At 34.8% G+C, this 21,526-nt stretch overlaps 1 protein-coding gene across 4 annotated transcripts in view; it reads right to left on the bottom strand.

The window, feature by feature from the left end:
* The window catches only part of UGT8 (UDP glycosyltransferase 8), an 84,986-nt gene that overhangs the window by 47,778 nt on the left and 15,682 nt on the right, over window positions 1-21,526 (bottom strand). For 2 of the 4 annotated variants that reach the window (XM_045392806.3, XM_005555784.5), the window contains exon 2: window positions 8,187-9,010. In XM_045392806.3, coding sequence (XP_045248741.1) covers window positions 8,187-9,008 — 822 coding nt within the window. In that variant the 5' untranslated portion in view covers window positions 9,009-9,010. Of the gene's footprint in view, window positions 1-8,165; window positions 9,011-21,526 lie in introns of all 4 variants that reach the window. The other 2 variants (XM_005555783.5, XM_045392804.3) reach the window with 1 other exon arrangement.

Below are 21,526 nucleotides of genomic sequence, written 5' to 3'. Positions count from 1 at the left end.
AATTGATCATTCAACAACATCATCTTAGTTTCACAAAATGGAACTGTAAGGTAATGAGCTGTTCAGATCTATGATGTAATCCAGGGCTTTTCTAGTTCTTGAAATCAAGATACATACCCATTTGTTTGGGTGCAATTTACACTAAAAATAACTTTCTAAAACAGAGAAAATATTTAATTACCAGAAAAATGATTCTCATACAAAATGCATTACATAATGCTGTTAAAATTTATGGATCACATGGATTGTGTGAGTTTAAATTAATGGTTCTCAAACAGTGGCTGGTCCTCTGACCAACAGTATCAGCATTACCAGGTAACATGGTACAAATGATTAGACCCACCCCAGATCTACTAAGTGGCCTACAATCATGTACTGACAAGAATTTCATGGAATTCTGATCTAAACAATACTGAGGAGAGTGAAGGAGAATACAAAGAATACAATGGGACATTACTTTTATTTTGTTGTTGTTTTTGTTGAGACGGAGTCTCACTCTGTTGCCCAGGCTAGAGTGCAGTGGCACAATCTCAGCTCACTGTGACCTCCGCTCATGGGTTCTAGCAATTCTCCTGTTTCAGCCTCCCGAGTAGCTGGCACTAGAGGCATGCTGCACAACAACGCCCTGCTAATTTTTTTGTATTTTTACTAGAGAAAGGGTTTCATCATGTTGGCCAGGCTGGTCTACAACTCCTGATCTCAGGTGATCCGCCTGCCCCAGCCTCCCAAAGTGCTGGAAATATAGGCGTGAGCCACCGAGCCCTGCTGGGATATTACTTTTAATGACAAAAACCATAATTACTTTTGTACCAACCTAATAAATAATATAGGAAGAAGTTAGTATAAATATTGGGGTTGGTTGCTGAGTCTGAACTTTAGATCTTAGAAGAAACTACTAAGCCTTTTTTGGCATTTCTAGGTTACTGAGTCTAGTTCTTCAGGGTCTGAGTGTGGAGGAGATTCAGTGTAATGCTGGGCTAGAAGGAAGGCAATCATTTATTTGCCTAGAGTTTTCCCCTAAACTCACTCAAAAATGAGAATCACAGAGTCAAGAGAATGGATAGGTGTGGAGCCAGCAGAATAGGGGGCTTCTGTTGAAAAACAACAGTGTCCTATGTAAAGAAGCCAGCATTCTGATGAAGCTCCTCCCTTAATTCTTCTTTCTACCCTAGAGAAGACATATCTATCAATTTCTGTTCATTTCCTAAGAAACTCCAGGTGATCTAAGAACCATGTATGTCACACAATTGTCATCTTCCTTTTACTTCAGTGAGAAAAAGAATGGAAGAAAGAAAAAAAAAATCCCCAAGATGGAAACAGAAGTACCAGCGTCAACTGCCCGAATGAAGAGAGGTGAAACCATAGATGCTCCATCCATTCCCCTGAGAACCATTCTTCTCTTCAGCATGTGGAAAATAAGAAGTGATCAGTGATTCCATACTCTTGGCTCACTGTAAGTTACAAGGGTTATTACAGCAATAATAAGAGTAATAACTGCCACCACCAGGTACTGTCGTGGCTCTCATATACCAAAAGTCCTCTGAAGTAAGTACTGACACCCTATCATCATTTTAATTAGGCTGACTCCTTTATCCAAAACAGTCATATGAAGATAAGACTAAAAGTCAGGGCCATTTGACTAAAAAAGTCCATGTTTTTCCACTTTGGTATTTTGTACAACAAAGAACAATACCTGGAAAGGTGAGATAAAATTTTTCATAAACAAAGCCAGAAAATAGGTAGTTTGTCTTCAGTGCCACTGATTTGTCACAAGCTCTTGCTTACAACATCCTGTCAAAATCTGAGCTCAGAAATAGATCTGATAAACCCTTTGGCAGTAGAAATTTAAATTTCATAAATAGACCTGTTTGGCTTAGAATAAGAGTATTTGTGAAGAATATCATCCCCCAAAACTGGTGTCAACAGTAATTTAATTGAGAAAACTGTCATTTCTAAAAATTATCAGTTAAAAATATTTCCCTTAAAAATATTGCCAGTGTTTGACTTAATACCTAAATGAACAATTCTTTAGGGCTTATTAAAGCTTAAAAACTTAATGTGTGCTGGGGTTAAAATCATGTCAGATCTTGCAATATCAATTCAAAACAAGTTTGTTTGATTCCGTTCATATATTGGATCTCCTATCATATCAGGAAATCCTTATAAGCCCATATGCTTATAGAAGCAGATAATAAGCTACTAAAAGCTACAATGCTGCTTAGAAAATTTCTGTATCAGTGAACTGAACAGTTAAGTCATTGATAGTTTCAACGGTGCTTGATTTATTTACTTCCTGGATAGATTTCTTTAGAAAGGTAATTTGGTTTCTTACTACAAAACAATAACAAAATACATGATTAACCTATAAAGCTTCTGCAAAAACATTTCACATTAATGAGTTCCCTTAGAGAATTTATTTTTTCTGCCAAACTATCATTTAACAGTTCATTAAATATTAAACTTTTACTGAGTGCCAACCATTTTTCAGGCATTCAGGCTATAGAGTATCAACCTTCTGAGGTACTCACATTCTAGTTAAGAGAGCCATCTAACAAATAAACAGAAAGTACTATCATTTCTGAACTCAGAATTAGTAACTGGAATGAAATTATTAGTTTCTTCTAGACATTGTCACCTTCAATTTTCTGACCCCCACATAGCTAACAACATAACATAGTACTACCATACAGATGAAGCTTTACATCTCCAGCTTTAAATTTCATAAGATAACAAATTGCATATGTAATTATTAATAAAATGGCCTTAATTTTCCACAGCTGCTGCAAACCTGATTCAAGTCTTTAAGCGCCAAGGACCCTAGTCCCATATCCAAGCCTAGAGACTTCATTCATTAATGGTGAAATCAGCTTTCAATCACCATATGTAATAAGAAGTAATGGCTTCTATGTTCATCAAGGAATATCAAGTATGGAAAGTCACTATTTTGTTTCTTCGTTTCATTTTTCTTCTCATAAACTCACCTGCTCACAAGTAGCTAATCTAACGACTCTGTTGCTCAATCTCTCATTGTCCCCAAGATCATTCTCTGAGGGACTTCCAGGAAATGACAAAATGACAAACAGTGAATATCTCCTGGTCCAGTCCTTGGTCCCATGTGTTTTCTTATCTGTTTATCTCTTATGTCTCCCCAAGACTATGCTTTCTTAAATAAAAATGTCTCCACAACTGGTGAAATTAAGATGCCCTTAATACTCCTAATGTGGAAATATAGCATCTCTGAAGAGCATCAAATGAGTGCCATGCTGCCTCAAATCATCTTCCAAGACGGCAATAGCTGGCTTGACTTTCAATACTGTCCCTGTTTATACACATATTTGGAAGACAGAAAAGACTATTTTAGTTTACAATTGGGTAATGTATGGTTATCTTCTTTTCTCACTAATATTAGAGTGGCTATTCTAATTCATTAAAATAACTTACTACCAGCTGAGGCAGTGGCTCATACCTGTAATCTCAGCACTTTGATAAGCCAAAGTGGCCGGATCACTTGAGGTCAGGAGTTCAAGACTAGCTGGCCAACATACCAAAACCCTGTCTCTACTAAAAATATAAAAATTAACTAGGTGTGGTGACACACACCTGTAATCCCAGCTACTTGGGAGGGCGAGGCAGGAGAATTGCTTGAACCCAAGAGGTAGAGGCTGCAGTGAGTGGAGATCATGCCACTGCTCTTCAGCCTGGGTGACAGAGTGAGACTCCATCTCAAAAAATTAAAAAAAAATTAGAAAACCAACAACTTAGCACGGATTTTTGGGTTGCTTAATGGCTGGGACAGTATACAGACACAAATTTGGAACAAACAGATGATAGTTATAATATTAATATTATTGCACTAACTCTATCACCTATTTTTGACAACTATTTCTATTTGATACAGTTCATTAAATATTAAACTTTTATTAAGTACCAACCATTTTTCAGGCACTCGGGTTATAGAGTATCAACCTTCTGAGGTACTCACATTCTAGTTAAGAGAGCCATGTAAAACAAATAAACAACAACAACAAAAACAGTACAACAATAACAAACAGTAGTTAAAGTGCGATCAGGTGCTACGAGAGTTCAGTGCTGTAGAAGTTGAAAAATGGCAGAGAGTAATTGCCTGGCAGCCTAGGCCATTTCAGCCAATGGGAAATCATCTAAAAAGTATCACTGAAACATTTACGTTTTAATAACTATTAGATTCCCTAAGTAAACATGTACTATTCTTTGGTGGATTATCTGCTAATAAAATTAATAAAAATTAAAATAACTTTCTAATTAGGTGTCATTATTTCATTCACATTTAATATTTAAAGGATCTATGTGGCCAGGAGTAGTGGCTCAGGCCTGTAATCTCAGCACTTTGGGAGGCCGAGGCGGGCAGATCACAAAGTCACGAGATCGAGACCACCCTGGCTAGCATGGTGAAACCCCATCTCTACTAAAAATATGAAAAATTAGCTGGGTATGGTGGCACCTGCTTGTAGTCCCAGCTACCTTAGAGGCTGAGGCAGGAGAATCACTTGAACATTGTGGGCAGAGGTTGTAGTGAGCCGAGATCATGCCACTGCACTCCAGCCTAGGTGATAAGAGCGAGAGATTCCATCTCAAAAGAAAAAAAAAAGAAGAATATATTCAAATAGGGGCCTGTCTACAGACCTCCTTCTTGATCAAAGCATTTTTATTTTTTGATCTTTGTCCATGTTCTCTACTGGCCTGCAATGATAGAGTAGGTAAACCACTATATGAATGTGATCCAACCCAGAATTCTTCCCCTTAGTCCACCATCGTTTAAAGACTCCTATTAGAGGCAGCAAGGTAGTAGATGATAAGTTGTTTTTCCAGGCAGATTTCTAACATGCATTTTAAAATGATTTCTACTATCAAGGCACACAATTTCTTCACTCTACACTGACACAACATTTTGTAATCAAAAGCATTTGAATTTAGGCTGATTTAGTTTATCAAATCTCTGAAGCATAATTAAGAGTCCATATGTTTTCATTTGACTTGAGTATTAAGCACTGACAATCTTTGAGAGATATAAAACAAATAAGATTCAAAAAACTGCTGTCTCTGCATGGTTTTATACAAAATTATAAGTAAGTAAATGACTAAAATGAGTGACAAGAGATGCAATCACCTTGGAAAAACACCTAATAAACAGCAAAAGAACCCACATTACACCTGACTTTGCCACAGACTATCTGTGTGGTCTTTGATGAAGTCTTTGTACCTACTATGTGAAAAATGGATGGACTATTCACTATCTCTATTCTACCTACTTTAAAGGAAAGAATAAATAAAATGAATGGAGCCAAACTATATGCTCTCTACAGGATTTCCTTAGGATCAAACATTGTGAAAGCTTATTTAAAATGTCCATTATAAATTTTCTCCACCCTTTCACCCCAGGTTGTGAAATTCAGTCCCACTGTCCAATCATTTACAGACATCTGGAAAACCTAATCTATGCTCAGTGTAAGATACCAAGGCAATTAACAATTAAGCTGCTATATGTGAATCATGTGTTCTATGCAGCTACTTTTTGGGCCCTCCTGTGTTATTGTCACAACAATGCCCTGTAAATAATACAGGCATTTGAGAAACTCAATAACTTTTAGAATTAAAAGGTACAGTTTATTATTTCAAATAAATCTAGCAGAAAAATCTCACTGGGAACACACATTCATAAGCACATAAAACCACACCAGAATAAGGAATACCCGAAAGAGTACTGCACATCATTCTTCAAAATACTCTCTGCTCAAAAACTATAAATAACATTCTGAAATGAAAACAGTCCTTCACAATGATAACCTAAAAGACTTCCTGTAATAATAATACACGTATCTATGTCCACATACTATATATAACACATGCACACATGCCATGTCTGTGCGTGCAACCAAACTAAATGGCACAAAGCAAACTTAGTAAATGAAAAACGCATTTCAAAAGAACCACCACAAATAGCCCAGAGGAAAAACAAGAAAGAAGTCCACAAAGAAAGTCAAGCCAATGTCAAATGAGAAATTATGGCAAATTAAAGGATATTTTGAGTAATACCTTATGTCGAGCACCAAAAACCACTAAAAAGATGCTTTTCATGTAAAACAAAATAGTGACACTAGTAAGGAAATCTGTGTGCAGAGGAATCCACGAGAGAAAAAAATGCTTGGATGGTAGAAAAAAAAAAATTCCCACATGCTATGCAACTTTTTGAAAGGTAGAGTATTGAAAATAAAACATATTTTCCTATACTTATACTGCGTCATTCAAGTTGCTGCAACTCGAGACAAATGTACAGCAGGAACTGGAAGGAAAGAAAAGGCAATCAGGACATTCTTTTTCTTTTTTTTACAGGGTCTTACTCTGACAACTAGGCTGGAGTCTAGTGGTGTGATCTCGGCTCACTGTAGCCTCGACCTCCTGAACTCAAGTGATCCTCCCACCTCTGCCTCTTGAGTAGCTGGGACTACCAACATGTGTCACCGTACCCAGCTAATTTTTATTTTTTGTAGAGACAAGGTTTCACTATGTTATTGAGGCTGGTCTCAAATTCCTGGACTCAAGTGATCCTCCTGCCTTGGCCTTCCAAAGTGCTGGGATTACAGGCATGAGCCACCATGTCTGGCTCCTTTTCATCATATACTTCTTCAATCAACTGACTGAAGAAGAGAGATAGCACCCAGATGAAAAACAAAGGGAGCTGGCAGAAGGGTAGTGTTCTAGTTGGGAAAAGATGACGACCTAGAGAGAACAAGGAAGATTTGTGTAACATTTTAAATGACTCAGTTAAGGAAAAGACACACCTGATAACCAAATTTTTCAGAAGCTGCTTCTAAAATCTGATGTTAGCTACCTTTAGGAAGGTGACTCTGACAGAGAAGGTTTGAGGATTCAAAACGAGCTTGGATAAATTCATGAATGGCTAAGATAAGCTGAGATTAATCCCTATCCTTTACAGTTGACGTCAGAGAGAACAAGTGTGCCCTCACAGCCTACAGTGGCTGCATATATTTGAAATGTTGTGGGTGTACAGGCCATTTCTATGTTTCCATGTTACATGAAGTATATCAATATATTATTTATTAAATATAACTCTAATGGCCATATTAGAAAAGCCTACAGGTTGTATATTTCTAATCACCTTATTGCCTCATGACAAAATTCAGTCATGTGATTGTCCTCATCTATATTAGAAAATCTGGCTTTACTCTTCACCGAGGCCCTGACAGAACTTTTAGTATGTAGTACCAGAGTTAGAAATCAATAATTTAGCAAAATTGTTTTGAGTGGCTATATCCAGAGGTAGGATTAAAAGTAGTTTGAATAGGGAGAGTCCTGCAACAAGCCCTACACTTTCTAGTAAATGGGATTTGATGTTGAGGTTAAATTGAGAGATTCAATCTGAGGTTAGAAAACTCACTACAACAATAGGTATGTGTATGGCTTCTGCTAGTGTGGGATACTTAATAAAAAACAAGGATGGTGAACAGAATACCAAGGGATTTACTGATGGCTCAACCAATAAAAAGAATTTAAGTTTGACATAGAGAACAGAGTTTCTTAAAGTTCCATTGATTCCATCATTAAAATGAAATTGCAATAGAGTATGCTTTCCTCAAAACCATTACATGTACTTACTAGCTTAAGTTAACCAACTCCCTACTTTGACGGAAGTTACCACCTCACTTTCATTACTGGACATAAACTAGTGGTAGTAACCTCCCAGAGAAGAACCTCTATTCACTTGTTTTATATTTACTTGAGTTCACTAAACCGAAGCTAAACATATATACCTGTAATTGTGCTATTTGGGGTAGAACCGAGGGGATTTTGTGTGTAATTAAAGGTAAAAATCACTTATACTCATTAAAACTAACCAATTCACTATATTCTCCTCACATACTATAATTATTACTTAATCAGAAAACTACTTCCCAGCCAGTCTATTGACTATATGGCAGAGCGGTCTCTTCAGTATTACAGAAATGCTCATTCAAAGCAGAAATGTTTCCCAGGCAAGTGGTGGACCCAAATAAAGGGACTTTGGAGGCCCCATGTCCTAATCACCTTTTAGAGTACTGTATATATACAATAACAAATCGTATCACTTCCAAAAGTCAAAATTTACTTTTACATTAAAAAAGAATTACCAAGGAATTCAGCAAACCTACTTCTGGTAGTGGGCTGGCCGGTTTGGTTAGGATTCCTCCTACATAAACAACATTAGGCAGAGTGGGTCTTGGGAATTCCAGTGCTACATCAGTACACAGCATCCACAGGCTGGACCCATGAACCAAATCATACATGGACTTCTCCGGCAGCAGGTTGTACTTCTGCATTATCCTTTCGTATTTGGGAAGAACCAAAAAGCTGACCCCTAATCTGGAAATGAGGTAAACACCGGTATTTTTCATCCTTTGCAGCAAGTTCATGCGGTCTGTGAGGAGTGAGTTAAACTCTGGGACGTATGCTAATGGAGCAGGAGCACCCACTTCAGCAGGATACCAAAGGCCAGTGGAAAATACAGCATATTTAACTCCTAAAAGATGAGCTATCACAAATCCACACATATCATTAGGGTCCACCAGCAGCAGGTCAAACTTTTCTTTCTTCAGACCCTGAATCAGGGCATGGTTGCCAACCATCATGTCACAGTTCTTAGTATAGTGATCCAGTATGTCAAACAGTTCAATTGCTGTCAATCTCCCAGAGAAAATATTCCGCATCTTGGACTGTAGGAAAGCATCTGAGGTGGTACTGTTAAAGATCCCTGGGTAGCGCTGCAGGCTGTAATGATTAGATGGGGCGATGTCTCTGCCTTCAGAGAGGAGGAACACTGTATGGTGGCCTCTCTCGTGCAAGGCTGAGGCTAGCGTCTTGAAAATGTACATATGGCTTTCAAACATAATTGGCGGCACGATGATGATTTTGGCAGCCTTCACTATCCCAACAGCACTCCACAGGAGCATGAAATATGGAGTGTAAGACTTCATAGCTGTAACAACAACCAGAAAACAACTTAAAACAAAATACAATGCTCACCATTCAAAACAAGCAGTCACAAAGCATTTTTCCCCAAAAACATCTGATCTAATACTTTGTCTAAAAAAAATTCACTATTAAAAATTATCCTGACAATTGTTCTAATTACCGCCTTATTTTTGAAAGATCAATTATGTTTAAGTATAGAAGTGAAAGCAAAGTTGACATAAACTGAAATATATTAAAAATGGATCTATTTGGGAAGAAAACTGCATTAGTTAACTATTTTCAAACATTTGAAATAACATTTTGATAAGGTTGAATAACACATAATATATCTTTTTGGAAGGAGATCTATGAAATATCTATGGAACATCTGTTCATCTTCTAACTGATTATCATTGTTAATCCCAGGAAGAAGAGCTGACCTTTTTAATTTCCAGGTATTTAAGCATGTGCCTCTTATTTAAATCATTTTAATTAAACAGTTACATTTGCAGTTATAATCAAGGCATACCAAAGAAAGATTGTTTTAGAATATAATTATTTTGAATGGTAGTTTGGTGATTCTGCAGAAAAGACTTTTTTCCAGAAAAAAAAAAGATCTTTAACATATATTTTCCCTTTACCTAAATACCATAAGTATTTAGGTAGCAATCTATATTTATGTATCCTAGCAATCTCTATTTATGTAATCTAGGTCAATTTGCTGATACATTTCAGGGCATTATGTAAAAGAGAAACTTATAATAGAAAAACTCAAGAGGGTTAATAGATCTCAGTAAATACTTATTAAAAAAGGACCGATGAATGATTATGTCTCAGATTACACTTGCTATGTTGTACCTTTAACTCAGGTGCAAATGTCAAGTCAGATGATGCCTGTACACTTGAGGGCTGGTACTTCTCCTACTTTTTCATGTTAATAGATATGTGTAATAAAGTTGTCTTCTATTGTTTTTAGAGATAAATATACTATACATGGGGACCATAGAGTGTGCAAATACACCCACTAACCTATTCAATATAACTAATTCTTAGACTCTAAATTAGACCCCCAAATAGATCTAAACAATCACTCAAGCCAACTGGACACATTTCAAAAATCTCAAATTAGATTTATACACACATCACCAAACTGATATCTATTTTTACCCCTTAAAATACATTAACCCTCCTATTTGCATAATTCCTACCATCTAAATGCAATTTTAACAACTATACCTTCTCAACATTCAAACACTGCAAGCAACCTAAAGAAACCAATAGCAGGCAACTAATGGATTCTTCCAATAACAAGTGTGAACTCTAAAATACATATATATCCAGATGTTTCTTTCCTCTCCTACTCTAAGGAAAGTTTCAAACTATTTGAAAGTTGAAATTATACCATTAAGAATAAGTAAAAGTAATGCATATTACAAACATATAATATAAATGTCACTTACATTATTATAAGGGCTTAAAAATAATTAACTTTGGAGAAGATACTGATTCTATAGTAAGTTTACTCTACAATTACAAGATCAGTAAAGAAAGAAAATTAAGGGGCCTATCTTAGAAAAACCTTCCAAATCTTTATTCTACTGTACTGCCTCACCTATGTATCTCTCCAATGTTGCCTTCTCAAAAATCTGAAGAAGGAAAAATGAGAGATTTTACAAGGAAATATTATCAACTCCAGGGATGAGACTAATGCCAATACAGGTAGGTGTTCCAGCAGCTACTGCCCACTGCTGTCACTTCTTGCATATTGGAGAGGAGACTACTTGATGACGGAACAATGGTAGAAAACTGCTCTCCCCACTGGGTTCTGAATCTAGCTGAGCAGACCACAGGCATACTCTGTTCAGCTACAGTTAAAACTACTTAATCTATCATAAGTAACTTAAAAATGATCATAGAGAACAAATCCTTTCACTGTGTTTTTGTTTAATTCTTCCTTTTTAATATTTTATTTCAGTAATTACTAAAAAGTAAAAAGAAATTGCATAATTTTTTAATGAACAACTGCTTATATTTTAGAATAGCACTGTCAAAGAGAACTTTCTGTAATGTCAAATATGTTCTATGTCCTCACTGTCCACTATAGTATCCCCTATCCATGTGTGGCTACTGAACAGTTGAAAATGTGGCTGGTATGACTGAGGAACTGAAACAAATATTATGTAGTTTTGCTATATGTTGCTAGTGGCTACCATACTAGAATAAAGTTTTAAAGTATACAGATTCTAAAAGTTACTGTTCAGAAATACGAATACTCATGTGACAAAATACCATCTAAAAATCATACCTACTAGTTTTTCATACATCTCCATTTAACAATACTGATTACCGAGAGAGCTATCATTTACACAAGCATGACATTCTACTGTTAAAACACAAAATTAAACAGCACTTTAATCTCATAAACACCACTGTACAGAATGACTAACACAACTAGCAACAAACACTGAGATTCTTGCTAGTCTATAATTACTTGACTATGTCTACTGAAAACATGATTTTCTGACATAATTATTGTATCATATCCTAATTTTAATATTTTGCTTTTAAAACCTTTACAGTTAGGGGTTTCACTTACAAGGTAGGATACCGTACCATAATTTCTTACCAAAATATAAGCACTTACAATATCTGTTCATCAAAATAATCAAATAAGCATTCATTGATTCATACATTGGTACTGAAGTACCTGATGCTACACAAAAATGTTTACAGTTTAATTATGACCCATCATTTTCAATATATGACTTGTGGTAGCACTTGACATTTAAAATGCCAACAATATGGATTTTTTAATAGAAGGTTAAAAAATGCTAAGTCTATAGTTTTTTGCATAATAACACCAGGACAGGGTTGAATGAGACTTTAAAGGTTAAATGAGATTTTAAGTGTAGTAACAGCCAAGCAATCAACTAAAGCATGAATCTACTCTTACCAATGCTTGTCAAACCTGAAGGCTAGTGACAACTGAAAATTTCCCCTATTATTTTTATTATTTAACATACTTCTCAATGTAATAAGAAATAAAGGAGGTGTAAAGATGAGAAATCAGGAAACAAGACTTACTGAGTATTAAAAGATTTTCTTCACAGGAAACTCTAAAGAATTAACAAGGCAAACTAGTAAGAAAGGTCAAGATTCCCAGTTACCACATACGCCTCCCCCAACAGCTTTGATCACCAGAAATAAGTATTTACATGTTAATCTATTTATTTTTCAGAAAGACACTGGGAGTTATTCAAAAATAATACCCCAAATGACAGAAATCTTTATTTTTATGAAGCTTGCATTCTATTGGAAAGAGAGAGAAAATAAAGAAAATAAACAAAAGTACATACTATATAGCCATTTGAAAAATATTACCAAAATAAAAAGACTTTCTATATCCATTTCTTAAATATAAAAATTTTAGCTGTTGATTTTAATTAACTTAAGAACCTGAATGTTCTATTTGGTTTGAGACTATAAAAAAAATTAAGGAAGTATTTATCGGTATTTTAATGTGGTTTTGTTGTTGTTGTTGTTGTTGTTGAACAGATTTCTTTTTTAATATAATGACTGTGTACATGGGCAACTGAAAATACGGAAAATCCCCAAATTAATGTTTTAACAAATTACAAGCTGTTACTAAAGACCATATGCCTGGATTAAAAAAAATAGTCCAATAGATGACGTCTCTCATTCAACCTAACAGTTTAACCAATTTCTCTTTTCATAAAAGTTGCACATTACAGTGGTATAAATTTATCTTTTTTAACACTTCACATAAAAACATGTGCACCCTCTCCTTCTACATTTAATCATTAGCAGTCTCTAAAATGGTAAAATAAAATTGAATTTATATTAGCAAATGAAAGTGCAAGTTTGTACAGCTAGGCTCAGCAGCAAAAGTGAAGAAGAAGAATGAAAGATGAAAAGCTGACAGATGCCATGCAGAGCAAGGACTTCCATGAAGGTCCGTGTCCTGTGTGCCAAACACAGTCAACATTCCATCATTTTCTCATCGCTCTTAAACGAGCAAAACCAAATTCTTTTTCTATTGAAAGAAATATTAAATCTTTATTTTCCCCAACATAATTTGTGATCAGATAAGGCAAAGATAAGTCCACCATCACTGGGGATAGCACCAACATACAGACTTCAGAAATAGCCCTGAATCATCAGTAACATTCTCTCGTGGTAACATCAGAAGGAATGCAGCTAACAAATTAAATCTGTAATGTTGTCACATTGTTCTAATTTATTTGATTAGTTTATCTGGAAAAACTTTATAAATACATTATGTAAGAGAGCAGTAAATTATTTTCTTGCTTTGAAAAAATAAAGATTTTTCATATTTTAAAACATTTTAGTCTGCTTTTGCAAAAGGAGTTGCAAGAAAAACGTGACAGCTGGGTTTGCAGAATGTCCATGTACAAGTTGTATTTATAAGAACCTGGTAATCTGCCTATAATTTGCTTCTACAAATAGAGCTCTTTGCAATAATATTTAAACAAACGGGCTTAAACTCTTCCCCTATTCATTCTACTTGTAGAGCAAAGAGGTACTTATTTTTCAAGTATTATAAAAGGTAAAATTTTTTTTGCCAATTTTACATTTTAAGCTTTCAAGACCAAAAAAATCATGCCTAGTCAGCCCATTTCTTTTATAATCAAATTCTCTTGTCTTTTAAAGAATGCAGAAAAATATTGATTGCAAAGAAGGAGCACACTGGAAAAAGCCATTTTAAAGTATTGAAGAATGAGACGTATTTCTTTTTTCCTATTGATGAAAATTATTAGAAAAGCTATCCAGTCTGTCGTCTTTAGCTAGTTTTAACAAATATTTTCAAAATGATGACCAAGAACTCTTTAAATACAGAAATAAATGTTGAATTTCATCAACAGTGTAACTGTTTTCTGCATCTAAAGTTTACACGTTTGTTCAGAAGGAAATACAAAGAATGTTAAAGGGAATCAATATTATACTCATTATTTAATCATTCGTTATTTTGAACTTGTTCAGTAACTTACTATGTAAGAATTATAAAACTTCTGAGAAACCAAAGAAAACATGCCTAAGAACTGTGTATAATATAGACATAAAATGTTCTCAAATATAGTACAGACCTAAAACTATCATGAACTCCTAGTAACAAATCCCTTCAAAGGTAACAAAATGATTCTCAAGTCTATCTGAAAAATGAAATTGTAAACAAGCAAGAAAATATGGGAAACTGAGGAATAATCAGTAGGCTTGCATTTTCAGTTACTAAAATATACTACAATGTTACATTAAAATAAAGTTAAATCAAAATAATCTAGTGATGGTAGAAGAAGAAAGTTGGACCAATGCCAAAAAGAAGGCCCCAAATATGTACATATGTTTGTGATGTTTGCATATAGTATGTATTGTACATGAATATATATTACAGTAAACATTGACATTTCAAATCAGTGGAGAATGAGCAAATCATTCCAATAACCGGATTGCTCACTTTTTAAAACTTTGAAAAGAAGTTAGGAACTTATTTCAAACCATGAAACAAAACAAATTTCAGACCAGTTCAAGAGTTAAATAAAATAAATAAATAAATCTACAAAATAATAGAAAAGTTAGTGAAAATGTGTAGTAATTAAGCAGGGAAGAGTTTTCTAAATCAAAATCTCAAACAACAATCTAAATGTAGACACTGACAGACTCGAATACATTAAAAATGTAGGGACATCAAGAGAAGGAGAAGACAAGCCACAGATTAGGAGAAGTTATTTGGAAAAAGGTATGTCTGATAAAGGAGTGTTATCCAAAATACACGAAGAGCTCTTAAAACTCAACAATTTTTTAAAAACCCAATTTTTAAAAAATGGATCAAAGGCCTTCACTGACACCACACCACAAAATGTAGACAGGTGGCAAATAAAGATACGCTCTATAACAAATCTCATTAAAGAAATGCAAATTACAACTATGAAATACCATTATACACCATTAAAATGGTCAAAATCCAGAAAGCTGACATATTGCTGACAAGGATGTGGAGCAACAGGAACTCTCATTCATTGTTAGTGGAAATGCAAAATGGTACAGTCACTTTGGAAGACAGTGTGGTTGTCATACAAAACTAAACATATTCTTATCACACTCCTACAATCATGCTCCTCAGTATTTACCCAAAGAAGATAAAAAATGTCCACATTAAAACCTGCACACAGATATTTATAGCAGCATTACCAAATTGACAAAACTTTGAAACAACCAAGTAGGTGAATGAATTAATAAACTGGTATATCAGACAATAGATTATATTTAGTGCTAAAAAATGAAATGGGCTATTAAGCCATGAAAAGACATGGAGGAACCTTAAATGCATATTACTAAGTAAAAGAAGTCAATCCGAAATAGCTACATACTATTATGTTGGCACAAAAGTAACTGTAGTTTTTGCCATTACTTTTAATGCTTTTTGCCCAATCTAATATATAATTTTACACCAACCTAATATATGATTCCAACTATGAAGACATTCTGGAAAAGGCAAAAATACAGAGCTCACAACAAGATTAGTGGTTGCCAAGGGTTAGCGGGTAAGGGAGAGACACACAGAAAAGCACAGAGGATTTTTAGGGCAGTGAAACTGCTATGTATGATACTATAACGGTGGATATATGTCATTATACATGCATCCAACCCCATTAAATGTACAACACCAAGAACGGACACTAATATAAACTATGGACTTTGGATGATAACAATGGGTCAGTGTAGGTTCATTGACTGTAATAAATGTACCACTCCAGTGCAGAATATCCATATTGCAGGAGTTTGTGCATGTGAAAAAAGGGAATACTTGGGAAATCTCTGTATTTTCTACTCAATTTTTCTGTGAACCAAAAACTGCTCTAAAATTAAAGTTAATTAATTGTTTTAAAAGGCTTTCATGCAAGCAGCCCATAATATTTATCTTGGAGTTTTATATAATTATATAAGTATCTTATTTTCATTATATAATTTATTATAATTAGAAAAGGTAATATAATTATCTTATATTTTAATATAATTATGTTATTATAACAGCCTACATTATTTATATTAAAGCAATCTGAAAAATATTCAATAGAAAGAAAACTAAGCAATACAAATAAAATATGAAGACATATCAAATGCACCATAAACAAATATAATGACAAATGATATCCTAGAAATACAACCTGCAACATACATAATAGATACTTAACTTCCTTAAGTATTCTCCCGAATTCATTTAGTGCAGGAGAGGATTATTACCATCTGCAAATCTTGAAGATATGTTAAATTCTCAACAACTGGGATTGATTAAATAGACTGTCATTCATTCATATAATGCAGCCACTAAAATAATCTTATAAAAAGAATACGGCATAACATATTCAAGATTTAATGTTGACTGAAAATTAGGATATTAAACATTATACATATCATGGAGCACTTTGCAAAATATATACATGTGTACATATATGGGAATGGTACTTGCCAAAATAGTATGATTTTTCTCTGGATAGTGTGAATTACAAGGGTTTTAACTTTTTCCTTCTATGTATTCACAAAGGAATTCACAGTGGGCATGTGTTACTCTTACTGAAATAAAAATACTATTTTAAAGTAACATATGATAAAAAATACCTCATTCACAATAACAATAAAGGGTACAACATACCTTTTACATTACCAATATAGACTATTTGTTGGCTATAACATGGCCAGACTTCCCCTGAAGATAGATACACAGGAATATTTTCTAAATGTATAGAAACACTTTTGTTTTCATGAAAGAAAATATTCTAAAATAGTTCATCTTTCCCATGTTATAAATAGACTGATGGGTTTCTTTCAGATCCCACTGGATGATTTGTTGTGTTTTGTTCGGAATTTAATCAAAATTATACCTATGTTCATTGGAAAAACATAAAAGCGAGAGAATTCATTTTTTAAAAAGAAACAGTAATGATTTGGAATATTCATATAAATCTTAAAACATATTTTTAAAACCCAGTAATTAAAAACTGGAACTAGTCCAAAAATTCTACATGAAATCAATGGATCAGTGTAGGAAGCCTATTGGAATTCCCTGAATAAATATAAACATAATATATGATGAAGGAAGTACCACAAATAGGTGAGGAAAGAATAACTTATTCGACAGTGTTAAAAATTTGCTTTATATTTGAAACATAAAATCACTATATGTTTTACCTTAAACTTTCCTTAAAGTAAATTGAATAGCATAGTGTTAAAAGTTTTTTAGATAAATCCATTAAAAATGTTTAGTTTTAAAGGATTATCTGGAAAGAGAAAAAAATTAAGAATAAAGCAAAGAAAACAATCGCTTTTACAAATCATAGTTTTAATTGCATACTCATTAATATTTATGGAATGTTTACAACATCTGGAGCAGTCAGAGGTTTCCAGTTTAAAACGGCAGATTAAAAAAGGTGTTTCCTTTCCTTTTCTCCCAAAGCTCCATTGCAAATTTGAGTAAAGAATATAAAAGAAAATAAATACACACTAGTTCTGAGAAGTGGTATTAGGCATTGACAGGGTTACAGTAGAATGATTGAACAAATGAACAAATTAGACTTGTCTCTTATAAAACCGGCAAGGATGTTATTTTTAGTGATAATGCTCAACTCTTGCAAAGGCACAGTGTAGTCTTAAGAAGTTGGTGAGGCCAGGTGCCGTGGCTCAAGCCTGTAATCCCAGCACTTTGGAAGGCCGAGACCGGCGGATCACGAGGTCAGGAGAGCGAGACCATTCTGGCTAACACAGTGAAACCCCGTCTCTACTAAAAAATACAAAAAACTAGCCGGGCGAGGTGGCGGGCGCCTGTAGACCCAGCTACTCGGGAGGCTGAGGCAAGAGAATGGCGTGAACCCGGGAGGCGGAGCTTGCAGTGAGCTGAGATCGGTCACTGCACTCCAGCCTGGGCGACAGAGCGAGACTCCGTCTCAAGGAAAAAAAAAAAAAAAAAAAGTTGTTGGTGAAAATGTAAACTCGTGTAAATGTTCTGAAATGCAACTGACATTATTTTATAACACTACAGAAATACCAATACTTATGTACAAAAATGTCCATTGCATTCATAGCCAACAGCAAACAGCCAGAAATCACTATAAAGCCAGCAGTAGATTAATTTAATTACAGTATATTTTTTCATGACGGAAAATCATAGAACTATCAAAAATCATGTTTGAAAATAATTTTAATATCAGAAAATACTTGTAACATAACACTAAGATCAGAAATAAAATTATGTATATGATATATACATATTATATATAAAGAGATTATAGTGACAACGAAGTAAAGATGAAACTGATAACAGTTTAAGGTTGTGGACCTGAGCAATTTTCTTTCCTTTTCTTACATTTTTCAGGAGTTTCAAAGATTTCTACCAAAAGTAGATAATTCTTATAACAGCTATCAGCTGGCACATCCCTGGAGCTGGAGCCTTACTCTCATCCTCCCTTTGGAGTTAAGCATCTTAAAACATCACTCTCTATTTGCTGGTCTCCACTTACTCCTCAAATGTTTACAGTCAGCCTTTGAATCCTCCACAATTCTAACCAAATTCTTATTGTTAAGAGCACTAACGCTTCCCAATATTCACACAAATGCCCATTTTCCACTTATCTGTTCGGACTTCCCTTTAACACTAGCCACTAGTGATTCTCTCTTCCTCTAAATTCTCTCTTGGCTTCTGGGATACTACTACTACTTGACTACAAGATTCTGGCAGTGGAGTAATATACTGCCAGAATCTTGAAGAAAATCCAAAATTCAAAGAATGTACACAAATTTGAAGACTATACACAAGCTGCATATCAGTCTACCCTTTTTTTCTTTTTTCTTTTTTTTTTTTTTTTTTGAGAGGGAGTCTCGCGCTGTCACCCAGGCTGGAGTGCAGTGGCCGGATCTCAGCTCACTGCAAGCTCCGCCTCCCGGGTTTGCGCCATTCTCCTGCCTCAGCCTCCCAAGTCACTGGGATTGCAGGTGCCCGCCACCTCGCCCGGCTAGTTTTTTGTATTTTTTAGTAGAGACGGGGTTTCACTGTGTTAGCCAGGATGGTCTCGATCTCCTGACCTCATGATCCGCCCGTCTCGGCCTCCCAAAGTGCTGGGATTACAGGCTTGAGCCACCGCACCCGGCCCCCTTTTTTCTTCCTATTAAAAATTATTTCTATGCTTGCTTTCAAGACAGAACGCCAAAAGTATTTTAATAGGTGTGTCTACCACTCGCCATAGGGAAGCCATTTAACATTTCAGTATGAATTAATTTAGGCAAAACAGTAAGAATATCAGGATACTGGTGGTACTATACTTAAATGTCATACATTCAAAATGTTCATCTGTAAAAGTGATTTCTCCAAGGCCAAAGGAAGGGTTTCTTTGTTTGTTTGTTTTGTTTGAGATGGAGTCTTGCTCTGTCACCCAAGCTGGAGTACAATGGCACAATCTTGGCTCACTACAACCTTCACCTCCCGGGTTCAAGCAATTCTCCTGCCTGCCTCAGCTTCCTAAGTAGCTGGGATTACAGGCGCACACCACCATGCCCAATTTTTTTTAGTGGAGACAGGGTTTCACCATGTTAGCCAGGCTGGTCTCGAACTCCTGACCTTGTGATCTCCCTGCCTCAGCTTCCCAAAGTGCTGAGATTACAGGCATGAGCCACCACGCGTGGCCTAAAGGAAAGGTTTTAAACCATTAGTGCTCCAGAAAACAAGTTAGATTAGCTACAATGCTCCTATGCCTAGGTATCAATGGTTCATATATGCTGAAATTTGATAAAGGAACACCCTAATATACTATTGATATATTTTAAAGATGAAAATAGACTTTTATAAAGCCCCTGTATTTCCCATTTTTCCAAAGAGACTAAAGCTAAAATACCAGAGTTTAATACCATATGTGACTCCGGTAATATTACTTTTTTTTTTTTTTTTTTGGAATACATTAACTCTCTTTATTTTGTATTTTTATTTTTAACTATTAAGTTCAGGGGTACATATGCAGGTTTGTTACATAGGTAAACTTGTGTCACGGGGATTTGTTGTACAGATTATTTCATCACCCAGGTATTAAGCCTAGTAGTCAACTATTTTTCCTGATCCTCTCCCTCCTCCCATCCTCCACCCTTGCTATTTAAAAAAAAAGTGGGGAATCACCTTTTTCTACCACTTGAAAGAATCATTCCTCTCGTTTCTGCAATTTAAGAGCTGCTCATTGTTAATAACTCTGAACTGGAAAGCATTAATGTGGATGAACCATTGAACCATATAAGAAAAAAATGACAAGCACATAAACTACATGAAATAAGTTGATTTTTGAGAGTCTATCATCCCAGCGTCTCAGCAATTCATTATTTTAAACAAGAATTAATCAAAGTATCTTTGCATTAAAGGAAAAACAAAATAAGTGCTTATGGAAAATATAAAATATAAAATCATTTCTATATATGGTGAATTATATTTAGAAAAATGAAGGGGGTGATTTAGTTTAAAGCAGATGATGTAATCTGAAAGGGCTGAGGTTCTCAGTACTTTTAAGTTTCCCTGGCATTTACTATTATGTAGACTGCAATAATGTGAGCAAATGCACCAATCAATTGCCACAAGAGGTCAAACTTTGTACTATATAGAATATTGTAAGAGAAACCTCATCTGTCTTCAAAGCACCTCCTACAAGTAAGCCTTGGAAAATGCCATCCAGCAAAATAAAAATAAATAAATATGGATTCAGTTAAATAAATATTCATTGAGTATCATTACTGGTGCTTTTAAATAAATATAAATTTTATTAAAAAAAATTTTTTTTCTGCCTTTCCCTAGTATGACTTAAGCTCCATAAAGGTAGGGATTGTAGTTAAACTTGGTAATTGCTTTATTCTCATTGCCTAACTAAGTAGTAAGCACTCAACATTTATTTACTGAGTAAATGACTGCAATTATTATTTTGAAACAGGATATATAGATGAACCACATGCATCTCCACTATCAGCCCCACTTTTTTCTTTAATTGTAAATAAATGAATCTTCTAATTATATGAATTTTCTTACTTTTGAACAAAATTCTGAATCAAAAGCTTTTGCTTGAGGTACTAAAGTTATTTACATAACTCAACTACAGAGAAAATTTCTGGGCTAATGTGTACTACAGGTGGAAGAAGAAAGTAGCAAATAAAAGTACTGATTTCACTACAGCTTTTCCTTGAATCTGGGGTCTTTCATTTTACACATTCACAGTAGCGTTATAAATGACCAAGAGAACTGCCTTTACCTTTAGTAATAACAAAAAGTATGAAAGGAAACTAGAACTTAGATGCTAGGCATAGGCACATGAAAGACAGCTGTGGCCTTTGTTGTTTCTTCTAGTAATGGAATCCACCCTACTTTAGTTTGGCTTAAGCCAAAAAGGCAAAAGACAATTTTTCTCTACCTCTGTAATAGCTGGTTTTAGTTACATAAATAAGTTCTACTCAATGAGAGTGAAATGGAAGCAGAATTGCTATGTGC

The sequence above is a fragment of the Macaca fascicularis genome, chromosome 5 (genome assembly GCF_037993035.2).
Source record: "Macaca fascicularis isolate 582-1 chromosome 5, T2T-MFA8v1.1".
Lineage (NCBI taxonomy): Eukaryota > Metazoa > Chordata > Mammalia > Primates > Cercopithecidae > Macaca > Macaca fascicularis.
The sequence above is the reverse complement of the archived record's forward strand: the minus strand, read 5'-3'. Positions and strand labels throughout refer to the sequence as shown.